At 34.6% G+C, this 13,882-nt stretch overlaps 2 protein-coding genes across 2 annotated transcripts; both read left to right on the top strand.

Moving 5' to 3' along the window:
- Nucleotides 1-4,596: 4,596 nt before the first annotated feature.
- LOC131061213 (non-specific lipid transfer protein GPI-anchored 15) lies at nucleotides 4,597-6,127 on the top strand. The gene is made up of 3 exons (XM_057994747.2): nucleotides 4,597-5,033; nucleotides 5,418-5,450; nucleotides 5,593-6,127. Exons 1-3 carry the CDS (start codon nucleotides 4,847-4,849, stop codon nucleotides 5,820-5,822), a joined length of 450 nt encoding a protein of 149 aa, XP_057850730.2. The 5' UTR covers nucleotides 4,597-4,846; the 3' UTR covers nucleotides 5,823-6,127.
- A 5,740-nt stretch (nucleotides 6,128-11,867) lies between these two features.
- On the top strand, nucleotides 11,868-13,389 carry LOC131061209 (non-specific lipid transfer protein GPI-anchored 15). Its single transcript, XM_057994743.2, has 3 exons — nucleotides 11,868-12,307; nucleotides 12,669-12,701; nucleotides 12,844-13,389. Exons 1-3 carry the CDS (start codon nucleotides 11,956-11,958, stop codon nucleotides 13,071-13,073), a joined length of 615 nt encoding a protein of 204 aa, XP_057850726.2. The 5' UTR covers nucleotides 11,868-11,955; the 3' UTR covers nucleotides 13,074-13,389.
- Nucleotides 13,390-13,882: the final 493 nt, after the last annotated feature.

The raw sequence follows: 13,882 nt of genomic DNA, 5'->3' as shown, positions 1-13,882 counted from the left end.
ATTCCACAACACGGGGGCCCATTTTCAATCTCCTTTTCTCACTTCAGTTGCAGGTGAAAATGAAAAAATGTGCCCCTAAAAAAAAAGGGGTAAAAATGGTTTTAGAAACGGGTTTTGTTTTCAAGCGAGCCCCCATTTAAGAACAAAATGGGAGCTGGTTTAGTTTCGCCTCGGGCCCCCGTTACTTTTTTCCTCGAGGGCCCAAAGTAGAAACGGGCCCCCGTTTTTTAATAATGAGCCCCCGTTTATAAGAGTGTGTTTTCAAACACGCGGATTTCTGCCAAGTTGTGACCCATTACCTTGCACTTACCCCCATCATTGTGAATGTCTTTGATCCCTTCAATTTGTAATTTCTTCTCTCCATTCTCTCGTGTGCTTATTTCCTTTCACTACCTTCACTCTCTTGCATGGTTAAACTTCTAATACCCTTGTTGATTCAAACTTGAAGTATGTTAACCCTTGTGATGGTGATATTACTACAACTTCACCATCACTTGCAATCAAACCTTCAAGAGGCAAATAACACATTATGGCATCATAAATTAAAATAAATACTTACTAATTTTTAAAAACTAATCAAATTCCTCAATTTGAAAAATGTACTTCTACCACTTAGGTTAATGAATTAGGATAGATCATTCTAATTTTAGGTCTATTCCATGTCTGTTTTTTATTAATTTCGGGTCTAAATTCATTGATATATTTGAAGTTTGATTGCCCATGTTCTCAATTTGAGACTCCACCTTTTGTAAGCCCGATTTTTTTAATTCCATCAAGTGGTCCAAAAACTTGTTGTTATTTATTACCTACCTAAGCCATGGATTTGGAAATCCATTGGAAATATCCTAGGGTAGATTGAGGTTTTGAAGGGTCACTAACAGTGCAACATGGTTAGGATTTTCATGGTCAAGTGGAAGCTATGATTGATGGCCAGACATTTTAGGGGCACTGGCAGTGTCTCAAAGAAGGTCAAGGTTTTGGACCTCAAGTGGAAGTGCAACCAAGATAGAGCATGGATTTGAGCCCCAAGTGTAAGTAATAACTTCATCTCTTGTCATTATGTTTTCCTTCATTTCTTCATCATCTTCAATCCCTTGTTTGATCACAGGTTAAAATCATTCTTACCTTTCTTCAAAAAAGCAACCTCATCTTTTTTAAGGTGGCAAGTTGGTAATATATTCTTCCTAGCATCTTAGGCTAAAACTTCAAGGCCAAGTTGAAATAACCCAAACATGGTTGGGCTTTTGAGGGGGCATTGGAAGTGCACTCAAGTAGGTTGGGCTTTTAATCCCAAAGTGGAAATTCTATATGCTTGGTCATGGCATTTGGGGACAAGTGGAAGTCCCCATTAGTTGGTCATGGATTTTGAGGGTAAGTGGAAGTGTTCATCAATTGGTCGTGCTTTTGGAGGGTCACTAGAAGTGACTCCAAAGTATCAATATAACTTTCTCAATGAACTATTCAACGCATTTCCACTCCTGGCAGACTTTACCAATCTCAATCCACATCATCCTTTTAAAACATTAAGTATTTACCTCATCAAGTATTGATCTCGTCAATAAGAAGGACGTCCTCATCCTACCAGAGATTTTGATAGGCAACTGGAAATGCAAGGTTTGTCAGGCTTTTTGAGTGCCATAGAAAGCAACTCCAAGAAATTGGTCGAGGATTTAGGAATCATCTAGAAGTGGGTTCAACTAAGTCGGGGTTTTGGAGGCCAAGCAGAATTCCTCCAAGATGGTCATGGATTTCACCGACAAGTGGAAGTCTAGGGATTTCAGCATGAGGTGGAAGTGAGGGTGAGCAAGTTTGTGGATTTGGGGAGTCATTGGAAGTAACTTGACTTGTTCTAATTTTTTGATTGTAGCACTTACTTCATCCATTTCAAGAGTTCCACATTCACTCATCAAATTAACCTCACCATCAACAAGCTTTCTTCACTATTGCTTATGCCCTAACTACCCTCTCACCCAACATTGCACTTCATCTAACTATCCTCCACACTTAAACTCAACATTCCCATCCTAGAACTTGAAAGTTGCATGGTGATGGTCAAATGAAATGGTCATGCCAAATTTCTTATCACCAAGGCATTGAGAGCTAAACTGATCTCATTCCAACTCGAAGAGAGAGAGAGAGATGACTTGATCACTTCCTAACAACCTAAGACACTACACCTCCTCAAGTAAAAGGTTGAGAACTATAAAACTATTGTCAAGCTAGACAACTAAGGTGACTAACCTACAAGCAAGATGTAGGGAGTCCCCATTTTCAATGGGGCGATGTGTGAAAATGTCACAACAAGCACCTCATCCCCTCGTAAATTTTCTACAGGTAAAGATGACACATTTTGGACTATTGTTCATCACAAAAAAAGAGTTGGTCTCTTACAGTTGCTAACATGCAAATTGTTTCGTTGGGGTCATAATTGGTCGAAACTTTATTTTTCAATGATCGATCATTTTGCTATTTTTGGAAATGATGACTTTTTTGTCTCATTGTGTCTTTGTTGTCCATTCAATTTGAAATTTTGTTGTTGTGTCTCTAGTTTTTGTTGGTTACCCCTTTGGTAACTTTCTTACTTTGTATAGGGTATAGACCCTACTAAAAACCCACTTATCTTAATCAAAAAAAATAATTAACCATGAAATGTAGAGCATTGATTAATAATTGATATTGCAATAAAAAATTAATTCGATGTAATAATTAACTATATAAAATTAGTATACTTTGCTTCATTTAGATGTTGGAAATATCACGAAAAATATCAAAATAGAGTCTCCATTGTGTTTGGGAACCAAAATCTATTAGACAAGCATGCCAAGATAAATAAATTATTTCTAGATGTTAGGTTCAATGTCATGCTTGTGAAAATGGACCTTTTGTGTATGAAATTTGCCTTGCTTGTGTACAATTAATCCCTATTTGTAATTGTGAACCTAACCAATGGAATTGATCTCACAAAATTGTGAAAAGTGAAAATGCTTAACCTTATTGTGTTGAATCAAGTTCAAATAGGAGTAGTGTCTAGGGATATTGTTCAAGAGCTTATTAGGAAAGAATTAACTCTCCTTTGATCAAACCTCTACGTGGAAGTTGATTTAATGGCAATTAAGAAGGATCAAAGACAAGAAGCAAGCATGCACAATATAGTTAGGATGATGGTGGAAGCAATAATGCAATTACAATACTCTATGATGTTATAATGAATGTGCATGTCTTTTATAAAGTTTCTTTCATGATCCCAAATGTATAAAGAATATTTTTAATACAATATAACATACAAACTCATAAAAACATGTGTTGGGTTGATCTGTAACAATTAATAAAGAAAAACTATAATGTTTGTCTTGAAATTTAGATTTAATTTTTTTTAAAACACATGAATATAATCTTAATCTCGATCTATTTTACATTTGTAAATTAGATTGAAAATAGCAAACAAATGGGATTAGTTGGCATTTGGCTTTGATTGTTGATCAGATTCTCAACCTTGGTGCTTCTGTAGAGTCTGTTTCTTTTACCCATATTCCTCGTGAATGGAATGGGGTCCCTGATTGTTTGGCCAAGTGGGCCTCAGATCATATTCATGATTGGCATGTTGTGGATTGGGGTCAGTTACCCCCTAATTTGTCTTAACATTTGCTTCATTAGTTGAGTTGGATAGGGCTATTTAATGCCCTTGCTTTGTACTTCTTCTGGTCTTTAATTAATTTTTACACCTTTATTTTAAAAATAAACAATATTTAATAGTATATGTAGAGTTGTCAATGCATAAAGGGCAGTCTAGTCGATATGGACCCAAAAGAAAACAGAAGATAGGTGTACGATTTTTACTCTTAGATATGCTAAAAGGGAAGTAGCTAAACTCCACACAATACGATAATGCAACAGATTTTCAGGAGTCAAATCTTCATACTCTGCATCCGATAGATGTCAAACCACAAAAAAAATCCAAAAAAACACACTATGTTTTAGAGATTGGAAAGATTTATCTAAATGCCTGTACGCCATAAAAGTTAAAACGAAATAAAAATAATGTGGGACCGCCGCCGACATGTTGTTAAGAAGTATCATTCAAATTTTGTCAGAACGGACATCATTAGTTAAAGGTAGGCAACCAAACCTTGACCAACTGTAACGGTAACTTCGACTCAAAACTGTGTAGCGGAGGAGGTCGGCTGCATGTTAGACCTTGTGCCCGACTATTTACCCGGTAACTCTCGAAGCTACACGAACAATCAGCTAGTGATCCAATATTTTAATGCCTTATGTCGTTTTCCTTGTCCGCTATAGCTTGTGGGGAACAAATTCTTGATATAAAAGACATTTGTTTAAGGATTCATGCAGAGAAGAAGAATTCAGATTAAGGGAATTAGAAATCAGAAATAATAAGTATTGCTTTAGGTAAATTACTTACAAGGAATCTTCTGCTGAATGTGCTTCAATTATTCAAAACTGGTAAAGAGAATTAGGTTTGGTTAACCACAACTTTCTGTGATTGCCACCTTTCTGTTCCGTGTACAAACAGCTTTGAATTCCAGTTACGCTATCTCTATTCGATCACCATATAAATTACTGATCTTCCAATCAGGACCTCACAAAATCATTTCTTCACTGTTAATTTCAGAACTTCCTAAGCCAATTGCTAGTCTATCTCTACTTTTGAAGTTGATTATCAATGGCAGGTGTAATGGAATACCCTCAATGATTGCTTTCGGTAGCACAGACTGTGGTTGTATTAATAGCAGGAGTTGCAGAGAATGGCGGTGTGGCTGCTCAATCTTTAGGATGTGCAACTTCTCTGGCAACATTGTCTCCCTGTGTGGGATATATCACAAGTAATATGTCCAACTCAACTCCATCACAGGGCTGCTGTAGTGCCTTATCTTCTGTAGAGCAGAGCAATGCAATGTGCCTGTGCCAGCTGTTCACTACCACCAATCCGCTGGGCATTCCCATTAACCAGACAAGGGCTCTGGCTCTACCAGGCACTTGCAAAGTCACCACTCCACCTCTTATTCAATGCAATGGTAAGTAAACTTAATGATTCTTTCAAAGTATTTATTCTGATAACAGCTTTTCACAATCAATAATTTTTTTAAATTGTTTCGACAGTTAATTCTGTATGTATTTTTTATCAACGTTTCAGATTACATTCTGTTAAAGAAGTGTTTTTCATCAACATATATTGATCCAAAATGTTGATACAAAAATAATCGTTGAATTATATGATCTCCTGATAATCCATCGCAGAATGTGGTCCAAAATATTAATACAAAAATGCATATACAATCATATCACGAATCTAACAACACAAAGTAATTATTCTATTCAATTTTAAAGAACAAGTAGTGATTGGTATTTTTAAAGAACAAGTAGTGATTGGTATATTTATTGTTATTGTTTGTCAACAGCTGCAGGAGCTCCAGCTGCTTCTCCATCTACAGGTATGTCTACACTTCTTTTGTTCATCTGTTGTTAAAGGGTAATTTTATATATGGAGAGAGTTGTGCTATTACCTTTTTCAACTGATATGAATATAAATTTTATAACAAAAAGAGTAACATAATTTAATGGCTGCACTTGCAGGTTCTAATGCACCCACCGCAACAGAAACTTCTCCTTCATCTTCCCCAGCAACTCCAAATGCAGTGTCTCCCTCATCCAACTCACCATCTTTACTTCCTCCCACAGCTTCTGTAGGAGGTATTTCACCAACAGCCAGCGAGAAGCCAACATCTAAGGCAGGAGGCCTTTTCACACCATCCACCATTATTAGTGCTTTAGCAGTAGCAATGGTAGCGATCAGTATTTGTTGAACATCTTTCTTCTATATATGTGTTGGATATTGTAATATGGACACGAGTGTATATTGTGGAGTGCATAGAAGCCTTTCAGCGACTTCCATTTGGAGAGTTGTCTATCAGAATTGGTATTCTTACTGGGTTTTATGTGCTTTGTGCACAGTATTACATTGGTTATATTTTATAGCTATTCTTTTGTCCTTAATAAATAAGGATGTATGAATCCACTGTAAATGTCCAGACTGTTGGACCTCCTGAATCATATTTTTGTATGCTGGAGCATAGTTTATTATTAATACACGAGAATTATTTTAGAATTATTTTCAAAAAATGTATTTAAATGATCACTGATTCTTGAAACCACGTGTCGGAATCCACTTTCACATTTACATGATCACTACCCTATTCACTGCCTCAAATATATTTTGATAATTTTTTTGTTACTTCTAGTTTTCGTTATCATAGACAGAAAACCCTGTTTTGGGCATTGTCAGTCTTCTTACCCAGAGCTTTCTCTTTGTTTATATATAAGTATCTGCATCAGATTTTTTATGATTAATAAAGTAACCAGTTGCTGCAAAATTTATTGTTGTCTTCTGGTTTGCTCTGTTTCTGTATCAATTTATGTTATGCTCAGTTCATCATCAAGTTTTGTGCTGCTCTGCTATGCCCTGTTTTGTACTCTGAATAAACCACCATTTGGTATCATAGATGGAAACCTGATTTCTCTAGCAGTTGTGAAGTTTGTCTGGCAGAAAACAAAAATTTGATATTGCTAACAGAAGGTTTTTTGAGTAAAGTAAAACAAGTTTATTTTATCAAGCTGATATGGAAAAGAAATCTCTGAAAATGTATAGGTTGTGGATAACAGTTGTAGTAATCACTATGTACAATTAAAAAATCTTTGTATAGATAGATGAATCTATCAAAATGCAAGTATGGCTTAGAGCCACTAAGGAAGTTGAGGTTATGGGGGAAAGCCGCCATTGCAGTCAAAACAAATCAGTTAAGTGTACATTATATTTTGTAAAGGATCAATGCGATCTTGTTTATTAGGTCAATGATTATAGTGAAAACTCAATTCATACATGTACATGGATGAATAACCATTCTATATATATCGACATCATTTTCCCTAAATAGCTAAATTATAGATTTATTGTCATATTAGTTGTATTGCTATTTTTAAGATCTTTTGGAAGTAACCTCTCAAACTTGACAAGGCTCGAAGAAGAGGAGGAGAGCTTTGTTTCCCTCTTGTACTATTACATTTTTGTTTCCCTAATCTAAGTATGAGCTACTTCCTCCTTGTATATATTTTACCTTGGGTCTAGATATTTTTGTGAATTATCTTGAGATTGAGGTGGTTACTAGAATAAGAGTCAATAAAACTTTTATACTAGTCTTAACCATCCTATTCTAGGATGAATTCTTTTGAACCCTTGAAGCTTGAACCCTATACTTAAAAAGATATTTGATTATTTTAGAGTCAAGATTTCAATCATCCCTATGTAGATCTAACTTAAAAAACTAGAACCAAAGGTGATTAGACTATAATACTACTTATAAGAAAGCAAAGCATGCGGAAATAACTTCCAGTGCTTCTCTTGAAGGGATTAATGAATTGAAAACCTAAAATATGATCAAAACATATTACAAAAAGTAGAGAAACACAAATATGAACCAATAAACAATAATATCATAACACATATTTTATGTGGGAAAAAGCCTTTTTGGGAGAAAAATCTCACTCTAAAATTGGCACAATGTATTATCAAATATGAAAGGCATTGTAACACACTTGCAATGCAAGTCTTTACAAGAATATTTACAAGCAATTAAAGTTGGAAAATTTTTGGCAACATTCTAAAAATGCTTATATACTTATAAATTCTCATTATTTAAACAACTTCCTGAAGCACCAAGTTATAGATAGTTAACTTGGAAACCATATATGGTTTTACAAAACCATGAGCATCTACCACATAGAGGTATGGTGCCCAAATTGGGCCTAATTTTTAATTTCTCTAAAAGAATATGTCATACTAACTAATAAGAGTATATCATGTTCAACTCTTACAATGGTCATAATTGATCAATTTATCCACTCAACATGGTGAGCTAGGTTTGGCATAATGAGAATCTCAAAACAAGCATTCTTTGAAAAATAATAAAGCCTATCACAAGGTGGTTATTATTTCAAAGTAACTCCCCAATTTCTTGCTTCTTATGCAACATAAGCATGTACAAGCTATTAGAAGATTCCCTAAAGATAAAATAACTAAAATAGTCAAAATAATCCTCTCATGGGAAATGATCTTACATTTAAAGATCTTGTGCCCCATTTTCAATTGAGGGTGATATAAACAATATAAATATAAAAATATTCATTTAATTTGTGAGAAAATGTCAAATAATAAATAAAATAACATAGCTTAAAATCCTAACAAGAATTACATCTAAAACCATAATACATAAGTAAATTCTAAGGATAAAACCTTATAGGGTAGGAATGTTTGTTTCATCAAATAATGGAATTAAAATAAATGTATCCTCAATCTAATCTCACCTAGAATAACTAATTAACATTAACTAACAAGGTGCTCAGGTTTTTGTCCTATTTCTAAGTGATTCTTGACTCTTTAACTCTAGATTGTAAGGCTTTCCTTTCAAAATAGGGTAGTTGTCAAGAATGCTTATATGTTTGTTCAGAGGATGCCTCATCCTCTACACGTAATTGTTCTACGAGTAAAGATGGTGCATTTTGGACAATTGTTCATTGCAAGAAAAGAGTTGGTCTCTTATAGTTGCTAACATGCAGATTGTTCCATTGGGGCTGAAGTTGCCCCAAAACTCTAATTTTTAGAGATTGATCATTTTGCTATTTTTTGAAATGATGTCTTTTTTGCCTCATTGCATCTTTGTTGTTGTTTTAGTTTGACTTTTTTCTTGTCTTTGGTTTTTGTTGGCTACCCCTTTGGTAATTGTCTTACCCTGTACAGGGTATGGGCCCTACCAAAAACCCATTTATCTTAATCAAGAATATAAATTAATCATGGAATGTAGAGCATTGATAAATGATTGATATTGCAATAAATAATGAACTCAATGTAATAATAAAAAATATAAAATTAGTATACATAGCTTCATAATATCATGAAAAATATAAAAATAGGATCTCCATTGTGTTTGGGAACCAAGACCTATTATGACAAGCACATCAAGACAAACAATTTTTTTTCTAGATGTTAGGCTCAATGTTGTGCTTGTGAAAATGGACCTTTTGTGTATGAAATTTACCTTGTTTGTGTAGAATTAATCCCTGTTTGTAATTGTGAACCTAACCAATGGAATTGATCTCACAAAATTTTGAAAAGTGAAAATGCTTAAGCTTATTGTGTTGTTCCAAGTTCAAATAGGAGTACCATCTAAGGATATTGTTCAAGAGCTTGTTAGGAAAGAATTAATTCTCCTTTGATCAAAGACAAGAAGCAAGTGTGCACAATATACTTAGGATGATGGTGCAAGCAACAATGCAATTGCAATACTCTATTATGCTATTAAAATGAATTTGCATGTCTTTAATAAAGTTTCTTTCATGATTCCAAAATGTATAAAGAATATCTTTAAATACAATATAAGATACGAACTCATAATTACATGTGTTAGATTGATCCATAACAATTAATAAGAAAAAACAATAATGCTAATAAAAAGGGTAAAAATTTATTCAATCACAAAAGGAGATACAAAGAAAGAAGGGCCAACCACCCAACAAAGAGAAAAAATTACACAACCTCATTTCATGGAGCCCAATGCTTCACCTCTATGAACATCACCTAGATGCAATGATTTTTAAGTGGACCATTCATTCTCATGAGAGATGGGTTCCAGTGAACCATTACTCATGAATCATGGGTCAATGAGGTTGACTCAAAGACTACACAATTGAATCATGATAGCAATATCATAATTACACAACCTTGTCATTTTCCACTAACTAATCAAACATATGAGACAATTCCAAAGATAATTGTGCCCTTTCCACAATATTTCAATGTTGCATTGATTAGAAGACCAATTGGCCAAACAATCTGCAACTCCGTTCCACTGTTGGAGAATGTAACGAAAAGTGACAAATTCTAAGGAGCCACACAACCGAAAAATCTATCTAAAAACCAAAGCTAAGTGCCAACCAACATCATCTAGTTGATGCTCATTCAACAAAGTCACTACCACCTGAGAATTAGATTCACAAATAATCCTTTGCCAACCGAGATCCTTGACTTGCTTGATAAGTTGTGTCAGAAGGTTACTCACTAGACTCATCGATCGTTATCCATTGTTGCTAGGGTCTCTTCTCCAGTTAGTGATTCAGGCTCTTCCTATTTATAGGAGTTTTGTTTAGGCATCTCCTATGTCTTTTCTTAAGGAATTTGTTTCTCTCTTGAACCAATTTATTTGGAGTGGTAATTTGCAAGATTGTAAGTGAAGCTTAGTAAAGTGGGAGTCTGTGAGTAGGTTAAAGAATGAGGGGGGTCTTGGTCTTCGTTCTACTATCTTGATAGATGAATACATAGCAAAACCATAGGTAGGGCAACCATCTCTTCACCACTGAGCCATTAAGTCATGAAGAGAAGAATCACGAAGCCAAATAAGTTGAAACTTAAAAGGAAGGTTCTTGGGAGCTCAAAAAGAGGCAACTGAAAAATTTGATTGGCCAATGATTAGAACCCCTCTAGTCAAGGATCTTAGAACTTATAATCAAGCTCACACCAACCCAAAAACAAGATACAAGAAATCTATCCAACCATTCAAAAATAGATTCCTCTCCACACCATCTATTATTAACTTAGATTTAAAAAATTTAGAAACACATGAATGTAATCTTAATCTAGATCTATTTCACATTTGTAAATTTGATTGAAAATACCAAACACAAAATCTAAATATCAAAACCAATTTTTAAAATGACTCTTGAAAAAAATAAAGAAAATTAAATAGGGGAAGTATACTATTAGTTGTTATAGCTAACTTCGCGAACCCACAGATTCTAAACAGCACATCGGGTTTTGACCAAAAAAAATTCAATTTTCTCCCATGTGACTTAACTACTTATAACTATTGTTCTAGCTTCTGAGTAGTAATGATGTACGTTGTGGGACCCGTTATGTACAAAAGGATCATAAAGTATAGATTTCAAAGTGTCATCTGATACTTGCTTAAATATGCGCCGATAACCGTACACTTAAAATTGCAAATAGTTATGCACAAATGTCCCAATAGTCGTGCACTATAGATACCAATAAAGCTACACAAATAGATCAACTACGACTCAAAAATGGTAAAAAATGAACGACTATTGATACATATGAAATTTATTAATGAACTTTTAATTATTTATTCTTTTATTTTTTTAAATTACTAACTAAAAGACTTAGAGTGTATGAGAAGTAAACACTTATAAGCGATGCTTTGGTGTACGATACCCTTACACATGCTAAAAGTTAAAACGAAATAAAGACAATGTTTCTAATAAGTATCATTCAAATTTTGTCAGAACGGACAATGTGTTAAAGTTAGGAAACCAACCCTTGACCAACTGAAACGGTAACTTCAACGCAAAACTGTGCAGCTGAGGAGGTCGGCTGTATGTTAGACTTTGAGTCCGACTATTTCGCCGGAAACTCTCGAAGCTACACGAACGATCAGCTGGTGATCAAATATTTTAACGCCTTATGTCGTTTTCCACGTCCGCTATAGCTTGTGGGGAGTAAATTCTTGATATAAAAAACATTTGTTTGAAGATTCATGCAGAAAAGAGGAATTCAGATTGAGGGAATTAGAAATCAGAAATAATATGTATTGGTTTAGGTAAATCACTTACAACGAATCTTCTGCTGAATGTGCTTCAATCATTCAAAACTGGTAGAGAGAATTAGGTTTGGTTAACCACTACTTTCTGTGATTGCCACCTTTCTGTTCCGTGTACAAACAGCTTTGATGTCAAGTTACGCAATCTCTACTCGATCGCTATATAAATTACTGATCTTCCAATCAGGATCTCACAAAAACATTACTTCATTGTTAATTTCAGAACTTTCTAAGCCACTTGCTAGTCTTTCTGTACTTTTCAAGTTGATTCTCAATGGCAGGTGTGATGGAACGCCCTCAACGATTGGTTTCAGTAGCACTGACTGTGGTGCTAATAATAGCAGGAGTTGCAGAGTATGGCGGTGTAGCTGCTCAATCATCAGTGTGTGCAACTTCTCTGGCAACATTGTCTCCCTGTGTGGGATATATCACAAGTAATATGTCCAACTCAACTCCATCACAGGGCTGCTGTACTTCCTTATCTTCTGTAGTGCAGAGCAGTGCAATATGCCTGTGCCAGCTGTTCACTACCACCAATCCTCTGGGAATTCCCATTAACCAGACAAGGGCTCTAGCTCTACCAGGCGCGTGCAAAGTCACCACTCCACCTCTCAGTCAATGCAATGGTAAGTAAACTTTAATGTTTGTTTGAAGTATTTATTCTGATAACAGCTATCTACTATCTATAATGTTTTTTTTAGTTTCGAGATTTTATTCTGTATGTACTTTTGTATCAACATTTCGGATTACATTCTGTTAATCAGAATGTTAGAAAGTTCAAAAAGTGTTTTTGCATCAATATATATTGATCCAAAAAATTGATACAAAAATACTCATCCTAATGATACTTTACAAAACATGATCCAAAATATTAATAGAGAAAAACATACACAATCAAATCACAAACCTAACAACACAGTAATTTTTCTTTTCAATTTTAAAGAACAAGTAGTGATTGATATATTTATTGTTATTGTTTGTCAACAGCTGCAGGAGCTCCAGCTGCTTCTCCATCTACAGGTATGTCTACACTTCTTTTGTTCATCTGTTGTTAAAGGGTAATTATATATATGGGGAGAGTTGTGTTATTACCTTTTTCATCTGATATGAATATAAATTTTATCACAAAAAGAATAACATAATTTAATGGCTGCACATGCAGGTTCTAGTGCACCACCAGCAACAGAAACTTCTCCTTCATCTTCCCCTGCAACTCCAAATGCAGTGTCTCCCTCATCTAATTCACCATCTCTACTTCCTCCCACAACTTCTGTAGGAGGCATTTCTCCAACAGCCAGCGAGAAGCCAACATCTAAGGCAGGAGCCCTTTTCACACCATCCACCATTATCAGCGCTTTAGCAGTAGCAATGGTAGCGATCAGTATTTGCTGAACATCTTTCTTCTATGTCTGTGTTGGATATTCTAACATGGACCTGAGTGTATTGTGGGGTGCATAGTAGTCTTTTAGCTTGACTTCCTCTTATTTGGGTAGTCATCTATTAGAATTGTATAAATTATGGGTTTTATGTGCCCTGTGCACAGTACTACATTAGAGATGATTTGTAGCTATTCTTTTGTCCTTTAAATAAATAAGGATATATGCATCCACTGTAAATGTCCAGGTTGTTGGACCTACTGAATGATATTTTTGTATGCTATAGCATATTTTATAATTTATATTAATCCACAAAAGAATTATTTTGAAAACATGTATGTAAATGATCACTGCTTCATTAAATCACATGTTAGTATCCACTTTCACACTTACATGACCACCACCCTGTTCACTGCCTCAAATATATTTTCATAATTTTTGGTTGCTTCAGTTTTGTTTATAATAGAGAGAAAACCATGTTTTGGGGATTGTCATAATTCTGACCCGGAGCTTTCTGTTTCTTTGTATATAACTATCTGCATCAGATTTTGATGATTAATTTATTAAACATTTGCTGCATCAATGTATTGTTGTCTTCTGATTTGTATCAATTTATTTTATGCTCTGTTTATCATCAAGTTATGTTATGCTCTGTTTTTCATCAAGTTATGTTATGCAGCAATTTATTGTTGTATGAGGGAAGTTCAATCTCTAATCTAATTATGAATCTTGATTATGGCACATAAGAAATGTACAGTTGAACTTTATCATGAGCAAATGGTGAAAAGATTACTATTTATTAAATGAGATGTTCAAGTTTGTACA

The sequence above is a fragment of the Cryptomeria japonica genome, chromosome 7, assembly GCF_030272615.1.
Source record: "Cryptomeria japonica chromosome 7, Sugi_1.0, whole genome shotgun sequence".
In the NCBI taxonomy this organism is placed as follows: domain Eukaryota; kingdom Viridiplantae; phylum Streptophyta; class Pinopsida; order Cupressales; family Cupressaceae; genus Cryptomeria; species Cryptomeria japonica.
This window is presented reverse-complemented; position numbering and strand designations above follow the sequence as displayed.

Coding starts and splice junctions, on each gene's coding strand:
- LOC131061209 (XM_057994743.2), top strand. CDS start 11,956: ATGGCAGGTGTGATGGAACGCCCTCAACGATTGGTTTCAGTAGCACTG. Junction 12,308..12,668: donor ACCTCTCAGTCAATGCAATG/GTAAGTAAACTT, acceptor GTTTGTCAACAG/CTGCAGGAGCTCCAGCTGCT. Junction 12,702..12,843: donor AGCTGCTTCTCCATCTACAG/GTATGTCTACAC, acceptor CTGCACATGCAG/GTTCTAGTGCACCACCAGCA.
- LOC131061213 (XM_057994747.2), top strand. CDS start 4,847: ATGTCCAACTCAACTCCATCACAGGGCTGCTGTAGTGCCTTATCTTCT. Junction 5,034..5,417: donor ACCTCTTATTCAATGCAATG/GTAAGTAAACTT, acceptor GTTTGTCAACAG/CTGCAGGAGCTCCAGCTGCT. Junction 5,451..5,592: donor AGCTGCTTCTCCATCTACAG/GTATGTCTACAC, acceptor CTGCACTTGCAG/GTTCTAATGCACCCACCGCA.